The 10,571-nt window shown below is 35.0% G+C and overlaps 2 protein-coding genes across 4 annotated transcripts; both read right to left on the bottom strand.

The window, feature by feature from the left end:
* Nucleotides 1-314: 314 nt before the first annotated feature.
* Nucleotides 315-7,220, bottom strand: LOC144558346 (aminotransferase ALD1 homolog). Of its 3 annotated transcripts, XM_078307171.1 has the most exons (8): nucleotides 4,621-6,245; nucleotides 3,941-4,147; nucleotides 3,176-3,238; nucleotides 2,982-3,086; nucleotides 2,513-2,563; nucleotides 2,103-2,423; nucleotides 1,565-1,771; nucleotides 486-802 (listed from the first exon to the last, which is right to left on the bottom strand). In XM_078307171.1, the coding sequence occupies exons 1-7, from the start codon at nucleotides 4,633-4,635 to the stop codon at nucleotides 1,709-1,711; spliced, it is 825 nt and encodes a 274-aa protein (XP_078163297.1). In that variant the 5' UTR covers nucleotides 4,636-6,245; the 3' UTR covers nucleotides 486-802; nucleotides 1,565-1,708. The 3 variants fall into 3 exon arrangements, with proteins under 3 accessions (XP_078163296.1, XP_078163297.1, XP_078163298.1); XM_078307172.1 differs by lacking the exon at nucleotides 486-802 and having other exon boundaries at nucleotides 1,564-1,771; XM_078307170.1 differs by lacking the exons at nucleotides 1,565-1,771; nucleotides 2,103-2,423; nucleotides 2,513-2,563; nucleotides 2,982-3,086; nucleotides 3,176-3,238 and adding an exon at nucleotides 3,366-3,498 and having other exon boundaries at nucleotides 315-606; nucleotides 4,621-7,220.
* LOC144558023 (putative LL-diaminopimelate aminotransferase, chloroplastic) lies at nucleotides 527-1,003 on the bottom strand. Its single transcript, XM_078306719.1, has 2 exons — nucleotides 941-1,003; nucleotides 527-802 (listed from the first exon to the last, which is right to left on the bottom strand). The coding sequence occupies exons 1-2, from the start codon at nucleotides 1,001-1,003 to the stop codon at nucleotides 527-529; spliced, it is 339 nt and encodes a 112-aa protein (XP_078162845.1).
* Nucleotides 7,221-10,571: the final 3,351 nt, after the last annotated feature.

Genomic DNA, 10,571 nt, shown 5'->3' with positions numbered 1-10,571 from the left:
TTTTTAGTCTTACGTCCTTCAAATTTTGATTTTCGACGGGTTATTGGTTTATGGTCTCAGGCTCTTTTTCCCTCAAAATTCGTCTTTGCTTTGGTTTCGGAGGCATTGACCGTTGTTGGTGATCCTAAGCAGCATACTTGCTTATAGAAGTTTCTTTTAAATTTAAGGCTCATTTTACGTCACAAAATTACAGTGGAGCTTAATAAATCTATACAATATACACAATGCAAATAACATCTGTAGCATCCCTGCAAGTACATTTGGAGTAAAAACGTGCCACGAAGATAAATAAAAAAAAGGCCTCAATATATAAATTGCTGAACTCCAGAAATAGTAGATATTTTTGTCACGAACTGATTAAAAGAGCCTTAATCTCGGTAAATAAATTTCTATAAGCTTGGTAATACAAGACAAGATTTTAAGCTCTATTCTGATGAATTTTTTAACGCAGATTGGAAAAAGCATTGCACATTGCCTTAACTATTAAAACGTAAATTCATAAGAAACACCCAAAACAAAACATTAATCAATCAAAGAAACTCCTGAACCTTCTAGAAGCCTCCAAAATACATTCTCTGCGATTAAATGCGCCAACTCTTATGAAACCTTCACCACCAGGCACAGTGATGATGTGCGTTTCCTCAAGAACCTCGGTAAAAACATCCCACGATTTACGGCCTGGGAAATGCACCCATGCATAAGGAGAGTTAACCCCTCCATAGACCTCTTTCCCAAGTGAAGTAAATGTATCTACTATAATTTTCACATTCTCTTTATACACACCTATCACATCTTTGATCGCCTGTCAAAACAAATTAGATTTAGTTCATGAAAACATTCTTTTAAGAAAAAGAAAGCTGTACTGACTATATATTGGTCACTAGAAATTTAACTTTCAGAAAAATATTGTATCAATTGGTTGTCATTAAAAGCCTCATACACTCATCATTGAAATTTTCAAAATGCCCTTCTTTCTCTGCCTTTTTGACTTGTTCCTTCTCATTGGTTAAGAAATATACACCGGATTTATTTTTATATGCACTAGATTTATTAGCCACACTTTCCGGGGCGGATCCAAGATTTTCGTCAGGGGAGGCAAAAAAATATCGAATCGGATTTAAATAGCTAATTGGGTTTAAACCCATTAACTAATTGAGTACTCGATAAAAAATAATGCTTTGACTTATACTTTTCGATACTCCGACTTGTAATTTCTGATTTTTTAACTTATAATTCTAATTACCAATCATAATTCAAGAAATTTATTTTGATTTTAACCGTAAATTTAACCTAAATTACAAATCAAACGTCCAAAGAGGGGAAAAAAAATTTCAAGGAGGCAAAATCGATCGGAACCAATAAATCAGCACTAAAACTCAAAATCCAGGGGGGCGGCTGCCCCACGGATACATCTGGGTCTGCCCCTGCACACTTTTATGGAGCAGTCATGACTCTTTGTTTAGGGATATTTTATTTTGAGATCTTGAAAAGTAATAAATCAAAATTGCACCAAAAAATAAAAAATTATAAGAAAAATAATCAAGATGCCTTGACAGTTACTGACCTTGTAACCTTCATCTGACAGGCATGCCAAGCCCCCAATCTGAGAAATGCTAGATGCACCATTGAAACTGGTGCAAACAATGAGATCAAAATCATGCAAAACTGGAAATCCACTTGAGTAGGAGAGCTCAGCAGGGACCACTGCTCAGCCAAGACGGACCCCAGTGAACCCCGCAAACTTTGAGAAGGACGATATCTCAATTGCTACCTATTAAGATATATTTGAATTTGTTTAGACTCTTTTGTTTTAAACAACATTATTAATATCAGTACATAGCACCAGTTATGGTCCAGCCTTCAAATATTCACATTGAACAATGCAAATCCAATGAATACAATAATAGCTGCAAAAAACACAAAAAGAAAAAGAAAAATGGAACCATCACACTAACTGGGCTCATGACCAAAATACCAGACTCCAATATTGGACACTATATACCAGTTGGTACTCTACAAATGGCCGCTCCTTCACAGAAAGAATTGTTTATATATTTTATTATAAATTTTCCGGACAGGGTGGATATCAATAAGTATTATACCTCTTTAGCACCAGGAATTTCATATATGGATCTAGGGCTATCATCACATATGTAGCTTGAATAAGCTGAGTCGTATACTATAATTGATCCATTCACCTTTGCAACCTCAACCAACTCTTTCAACTGCTCTCTAGATGCAGCTTGACCAGTTGGGTTGTTAGGTGAACAGAAGAATATAATGTCAGTTCGTGGAACTTTCGAAAAATCAGGAAAAAAATTATTCCTAGGCTCGCATCTCAGGTATTCAATTCCTTTGTATTTGTTCGATTTATCATCATATTTGCCAGTTTGGCCCATTATTATGCCCATGTCAACATAACCCTGGTTTGTACAAGAGAAATTAGTAATTTCATAGGAGACAGTTTAAATTGCCTGATATATAAATGATTATGAGGTGAAGTACTCCTTACAGGAAAGGTTGGGTCTTGGACGGCAATTGTCATATTTGATCCAAACAACATCTGGAATAACAATTTCAAAAAGAAATAATAGTAATATTAATTAGTACTATTAAAAGGTTCTAAAATATATACTGCAAAATAAATATGCCGAACCAAATAACATCAATAATCTTGATTTTTAGTTTAACATATCATCCAGTAACGCTTGATTAATATAAATAACAGAGAAATAGTTGACCATTTTTAAGGAAAAATGGCTGCACCAAATATATAGCACAAATACGCAAAGGAACTCATTAAAGAACAAAAATATACTCCACCAGAATATATCTCCTGTACCGTAAATATATACTTAACATAAAGAAGCAGGATACCAACAGAACAATATATACTGAGGTAACAAAGATGATTTCATTTTCTATAAAAGAAAATGATTTCATGGTGGTTTTTGGATTGACATGTGTTTATGATTGGGTACCTGTAATCGTGCAATGTCGCACTGGGCCCCATCAGAAATAAAGACTTCAGAGCCTTTTATCCCCATATTTGCATACATTTTTTCAGCAATGGTTTCTCTTAACCTCTGCAATATTGACAATATCAACAAGATTCTATGTTGTAGTTGTTTGAAACGAAAATAAATATTCATACAGAGTTACATGCTTGAATTACCTTGTCACCTTGCTCTGCTCCATAGCCTCTGTAACCTTCATGGGTGGATAAGGCAAGTGCATACTACAAAAAGAAACATTAAGAAAATAAAGCAAATGGATGACGCAACAAGTCATATAGTGTTATAGTCCCACAACCAGGCACAGTGATAACATTCGTTTCCTTGAGGATCTCGGTAATAACATCCCACGATTTACGGCCTGGGAAATGCACCCATGCACAAGGAGAGTTAACCCTCCATAATTCTCTTTCCCAAGTGAAGTAAAAGTATCTACTATAATTTTCACATTCTCTTTATACACGCCTATCACATCTTTGATAGCCTGTCAAAACAAAAGAGGTTTAGTTGATGATATTAAAAGCAACTTTTTACTAACAATTTATTGTCACACTAGATATTTAACTTTCAGAAAAATCGTGGATCAATCTTATAAATAAATATGCATATAGTATTTCAAGCATGCCAATTGGTTGTCACTGAAAGCCTAATACACTCATCTTTTAAATTTTCAAAATGCCCTTCTTTATCTGCTTTTTGACAGATTCATTCCATTCGTCAAGAAATATACACCAGATTTATTTTTATATGCACTAGATTTATTAAGTCATGAGTCATGACTCTTTGTTTATATAGAGATATCTTATTTTGTGATTTTGAAAAGCAATAAATCAAAATTGTCCAAAAAAAATGTAAAATAGATCCCTGCATGACATATCAAAATTATAAGAAAAATGATCAAAATGCACCCTTGACAGCTTACTGACCTTGTAACCTTCATCTGACAGGCATGCCAAGCCCCCAACCTGAGAAATGCTAGATGCGCCATTGAAACTGGCGCAAACAATGCGATCAAAATCACGCAAAACTGGAGATCTGCTTGAGTAGGAGAGCTCAGCAGGGACCACTGCCCAGCCAAGACGGACCCCAGTGAACCTCGCAAACTTTGAGAAGGACAATATCTCAATTACTACCTATTAAGATATATTTGGATTTGTTTAGACTCTTGTTTAAAAAACATTATGAATATCAGTATATAGGAAATAGAAGTTAATATGATACCAGAGGTTAAGAGGTTAAGGACTGTTCGGATTAGCGCTAGAATATAGCAAACGGGGTTCAGGACTCTTAAGGAGGCCTAAGCTCTTGAGCCGAACAGGTACACAGTTATTAGGAATAGCGCCAGAATATAGCAAACGAGGCCCCAAGTGACTATTTTTTTATTCTCAACAAATGAGCAACCATACTTATTTTCCCTACTTTGCTGAATCTTTTTTATTCTTTGGATAATAGTGACCTAAATATGGTCATCACTTCCATTCACTGAAAACAGAGCCATTGCATTTTCTCGTATGTTTTAAGGCTGAATATAGTTATCAAAAGCCAAATAGCTTGTTCATCAGTGTAATTGAGAATGAATAATAGAACTAAAATTAATATATCTCACCAGAGATTCCCACATGAGCAAACCCCGTCTTTGAAATGGTGAAACCGACTGGAGTCTCTCACAACTATTTGTCTCCTCACAACCTTCGATATGACCTTAATTGCCGCATGGCAATCAACACAGGTCCTTAAGTTTTTCATAACCCTAATTACCGTGCCATCCTTTGTTTCCATCAATGCAAATGCAATTGCTAATCTCTCGCTGTGATACCTCAATGACTTGACCTTAGTCTCGTCTCCTACAAAATGTAGATCGCTCATCAAATCAACCGTATACCCTTCTCTTTCCATTTCTATACTTAGTTTATCTAAATAAGCCTTAATTTTGCCAATAATCGGATTTTTCATGTCGTTTGATGAAAATGTATATACTTGTCGGTTTATCTCTACCCAACTATAACCAGGTACTTTTATCATGCCTCTATCTCTCATCAATTTTTTTATCCTGGCAACCTCAGCCCATTTACCGTGCTTAGCATAAATATTTGACATTAATACACAATGGCCAGCATCTTGAGTTCCTATGGAAAATAACTTATCAGCTGCCAGTTTTCCCAACTCATAATACCCATGGATCTTACACGAGTTGAGAATAGAACTCCAGATAATCGGGTCAGGCTCGAATGGAATCTGACCCAATAACTGTTCCACCTTATCAAAACAGCCAACCCGGCCCCACATGTCAACCATACATGCATAATGGTCTTTCCTAGGGGTCAAATTGTATACTCTTGTCATAGAGTCGAAATAGTGCAACCCTTCTTCCACCAGACCTGAATGGCAACATGCAGTGAGAACACTCAAGAAGCTAACAGATTCGGGTTTCAAGCCTGATGTGACCATCCTTTCAAACATTTCTATTGCTTTTCTTCCCTTTCCGTTTTGTGCATAAGCACAAATCAAGGCATTCCATGAAACTATGTTTCTGTCAGTCATTCCATCGAACACTTTCTTTGCATCCTCTAGAAGACCACATTTCGCATATGCATCAACAAGAGCACTTCCAGCAAAAACACTTGTTAGGTAACCAGACCTTAATATGCATGAATGCAGTTGCTCTCCCAGAGAAATTAGTGCAAGGCCAGAACAGGCCTTCAAAACACTACAAAAGGTCGCTGGGTCAGGGTCTAGACCTGTCTTTCTCATCTCACTGAAAAGTTTCAGTGCCTCTTCATACAAGCCGTTTTGCACACAACCCGTAATAAGTGCTGTCCATGAAGTGGTGCTTTTATCTGAATTCTGCTTGAAAATCAAGTCTGCACAAGTCAAATCCCTGCATCTTGAGTACATATCAATAAGTGCATTGCTTGTAAGGTTACTTGATGTCATCCCAAGTTGAACCACTAGCGCATGCATTTGCCTTCCCATTTCATAATTTACATGAGATCCTGCAATACTAAGCAAGCATGGGTAAGGGTAGTCACTGCGGTCAAAACCCAGCAACTGCATTTCCCGAAAAAGCTCCAATGCCTCTTTTGTGAGACCACTCCTTGAATAGGTAGAAATCATCACGTTGTAAGTGACATTATCTTTCTCAAACATTTCATCAAACAGTTTTCTGGTGTCATGTATATAATTAATTTTAGAGTAGAAATCTAGCAGGGAGTTGTTAACATATACATCCCATGAAAAATTGAATTTTATGACTTGGCCGTGTATCTGTGTCCCAACACCTGGATCAGCTAACCCAGTAGCACAGTTCAGAAGGCTTGAAAATGTGAACTGAGTTGGGCTCAGACCCGATTTAAGCATATGTATAAATAAAGCTAGAGCATTTTGATAATCGCCTTCCTTAAAATAACCTGACAACAATGCATTTGATGTGACTGAGTCTCTCTTTTCCATCCCCTGAAAAACAGCACAAGCCAATCCAATAAGGCCGCATTTGCAATATGCATCAATTAGTGTGTTCGATATAGTGAGGCTGCACCCAAAACCAGATTTGACGATCCGGCTATGAATTAGCAAGGCACGAACTGATGCTTTCGGGTCAGTGCACAAGCTGAGTACCTGCACAATGGTAACACAGTCAGGTGCCATTCCTGTATGCAGCATCTTTCGGAAAAGGCTAAAAGCTTCATTCAAGCATCCTGCATTGGAAAGCATGCCAATCATGATTGTCCATGAAATAACATTCCGGTCTTTCATCGAATCAAATAAATCTCTTGCCTCCTTGACACAGCCATTTTTTGAATACCCAGAGAGCAGGCGGTTTAATGTGAAGATATTACTATGGGGCATTTCATCGAGCACCTTATGGGGATTCCACAGTCCGCCATTTCTGAGGTGGGAAGATATGAGGTCTGAATGGTGCATCTTGGGATTGAACAAGCCTTTTGCCATGTAAGCATCTGTAGAGAAGCCTCGTGCCCATGTGTAAAGAGTACATGTGAGTAAATATGTGGAAGAGCGAGAGGCGTCACAAAGGAAGAAGGCTGTTCTGGGTTTGGTTGTTATCATACCAACTAGGTGCTTCATGTTGCGGCTACGCCGCAACCATTGTGGTGCTGATGCGCGTGGATGTCAGCTGGATGTTGCTGGTATTGTTATTGCAGTAATGGAACAGATTTGAATTACATAAAAAATAAATGAGAATTTTTCCTGTAAAAGCACAATAAATGAAAGATTAGATCTCAATTTATTTTTCTGTCTTTTTCTTCTGTAATGCGTATTTAGGTTGAATTGATAGGTTAAATTTGGCAACCTTCTATTATTAAATACTGTGGGGCCACACGTGTGATATATCTGAGATATGTTTATTTTGTATATTAAATACTCCCTTATGTAGATAACATACTGCAAAATAAGCTAATCGATATTATTAAAATGCAACAATATAACTTATATACTGAATACTATGTTCCCTTATAAGGATAAGATAATCCAGAATAAATCGACACTATTATAAAGAGGGTTCCAATTCCATAAGCTTTTGGTACCTTGAAATGCAACAATATCACATTTTCATTTATATTTCAAAATTACACTAAGAATCAGTAGCTACTAATTACTGTTCGATTTTGAAAATTATATGGTGCGAAAAGAAAGTAGATTATTTGAAAGGCCACTCTAATCGATGCATTTGACTAAATTTTATTATTTCTCCTCTGGATTGGACACTAACAAAGAATCAGAGAGAGACCTTCATAGCTTGATCAGCGGATGAAGAAGCTCAGACAATTAAGCTGAACATCAAAACAAAATAATTGAATCCATAAATTAATGACAGTCAAAACAAAGATATTCAAAACAGAAGAAGTACTGATGCGAATATCAATTGCAAAGCTGTATTTTACGTTCATGGACACCTTGGAGAATTTGGATCTACCCTATTCTCCTATGAAACGTGCTATTAAGGAAAACTTCCGTTCACAATTATTTAGCGACTTACTAAGAGATGCATTGGTGCCATCCGAGTATTATTCCCTACAGTACTAATGTTTCTGTCAACAGGTTAGGCACACTAAGAAATCCATTATTTTTTATAAAACTATACAATGACCATGTTAAAAAATTTAGTTAACAGTATGTGATGTGATTTGTTTTCCTTGGAAGTTGAATAGGTGGGGAGCTGTTTTGCAATCTGTTGGTCATGTAGGGATTTTTCACAAAATTCACTAATTGAAACAATTATATAAGTATCTCTTTTAGAAAAATACAACTTCCTTCTAAAAAACACTGAAAACAACACTAAATTAAATTGCTTCTGCGTACAATATAATCAAGCACACTAATTTTTTTTGTCAGGAAGTAAAGTCCCAGTTTGACTCCTTCAAAATTGATATGAAATTCAACCAAATAAGGGAGAACGAAGTAGAGGGAGGAATGGAGCGCTTACCGAGAATGGAGAGGAGCAGGGAAAGGACAGGGGTCGGCGCCAAGATCGTCTGGGATGAGTGGGTGACTAAACCAAATCAAGTAAAATTTTGTAACTTCCAAATATTATTCGTAATTAGTTCACAAGGTCCAAATACGGACCATAAAACAGTCATTACTGCTACATAGAGAGCCCATGTTTAAGGCCCAAGGCCCAAATTAAGAAAGAGCCTTCATGCGGATCTGCGTCGTCCATTTAAAACCCGGATGGAGCGTCCAGATCTCAACGAACTTCGACGTCGCCCAGTCGCCATCAATATGGCCCAAGGGACAAGGTGTATAGAAATTTTAAACAGTGAGGTCTAGACTCTAGAGACATTTAATGATAGCAATAAATGAGAATTAAACCAATCAATACCTGTCACTTTAAATGTGGGGTTGCTGATGGATTCATTGGATCGGATCTTAATTACCATGATGTAAATCGGTATGTTCGATACATGTCCAACAAAAATTTAAGACTTGGATGCTATGGATAACATAAGGCCTTATGTATTACGGTTTTAAAAAGCTACTGTATAAACTCCAAATTTCAATTCAAGTAGCTCAGTAAATTGGTTATATAATAAATTTGGAGAATACTGACTTTTTTTTCTTTGAAATTTTTTATAATTTATGAAAGATGAAAATAACGACTAAAAAATAAAAGAAAATTGTTAATATTTTAAGTCATTTTTTACTATATTTTACAAGAGGAGGGATCCAATTATATTCTTTTTTGGTGACACTGAATTACACTCTATATTTTCAAAGTCTAAACAGTCGATCCAAACTATTTAACATGATGGATATGTTAAAAGATGAGAGTTCAAATGCCTCCATTTTTTGTGTCTCTATTTTTAAAACTTAAATAACTCAAAATTTAAAACTTAAATGTCAAAATAATACCCTTAGTTGTGATTTATGTTATTTTCTCTATGTGCCCATAAAAATTATCACATTTTGATTTTGCTTTTATGTAAATAAATAAGTTAAAAAATCAACGTTTAGAAATTATCCACATTAGTATACATTTTTAAAAGCTCAAGATGACAACCAAACCCAAGTTGAAATGCCATAATTTTTTACACGTGCATAGATAAAATGACGTAGTTCATATCCAGCGGTTTTATTTTGAATTTTAAGATTTAAATTTTGAGTTATTAAAGTTTTTAAAAACGGAGGCATAATGGAGGCACAAAAAATGGAGGCATTTGAACCCTCGTGTTAAAATGTGCTTGCAGATCAAATTTTATATTTTTTTTGAATTTTTTTTTACTATTTATTAAGATGGATACAAAAATTTAATGGTCTGAATATAGCGATTTTGTTAAATACTTAATAAATAGTAAAAAAATTTCAAAAAATATAAAATTTGATATGCAAGTACATTTTAATATATCTATTATGTTGAACAGTTTGGATCAACTATTTGAACTTTTAAAATCGAGATTGTAATTTGATGTCACCAAAAAAGGTGTAATTGGATCCCTCCTATTATAAATCATATAATAGCTAAAAAAATTCCAAAAATTGTAAAAATTGGTATTTCACTATATAATTAATTTACTAAGCTACTAGAATCAAAATTTGAAGTTTATACAATAGTTTTCTCAGACCGTAGCACGGAAGACCTTATTATGCTATCCAAAATTTAATCATGATCCGTGTCTTTTTAAGAAAATATTTCTAATAAAAAAATGCATGCATGAATGAAAAAGTTATAATTTACATTTAAAGAATGAAAATTAAGAACACTAAAAGTTAAACCTTGGATGATATTTTCTTTTACTTATTTCTCAGGGTGGTCAATTATTAACAATTTCTTCTCACTATATAAATAATAGAATGTGATAACAAAATTCTCGAATTGTAATCATACGAACTGGTATAATCATTTTTTAATTTGAGTATTTTGAACATAAATATGATGTATGATTATTGGTTACTATAGAAATACAAGATGTTTCGTAATCAGAACGAAGAATTATTGAAACGACAATAGTACATTGCATAATTCATAATTGGAATTCACATCCATGTGGGATAAATCTATGTGAGTCGCATGTGGCAACTCGCAACTGAAAAATAAAAAGT

This window comes from Carex rostrata, chromosome 8 (genome assembly GCF_964058835.1).
Source record: "Carex rostrata chromosome 8, lpCarRost1.2, whole genome shotgun sequence".
Taxonomy (NCBI): domain Eukaryota; kingdom Viridiplantae; phylum Streptophyta; class Magnoliopsida; order Poales; family Cyperaceae; genus Carex; species Carex rostrata.
Note: the sequence above shows the minus strand (reverse complement) of the source record. Positions and strands in the feature narration are given on the sequence as shown.

What these genes read in the sequence shown, in the direction of transcription:
- LOC144558346 (XM_078307170.1), bottom strand. Translation starts at nt 7,097, where the DNA reads ATGAAGCACCTAGTTGGTATGATAACAACCAAACCCAGAACAGCCTTC.
- LOC144558023 (XM_078306719.1), bottom strand. Translation starts at nt 1,003, where the DNA reads ATGAGAAGGAACAAGTCAAAAAGGCAGAGAAAGAAGGGCATTTTGAAA. An exon ending in TGAAAATTTCAATGATGAGT is followed by an intron (nt 803 to 940) that starts GTATGAGGCTTT and finishes TTGTTTTGACAG; the next exon opens with GCGATCAAAGATGTGATAGG.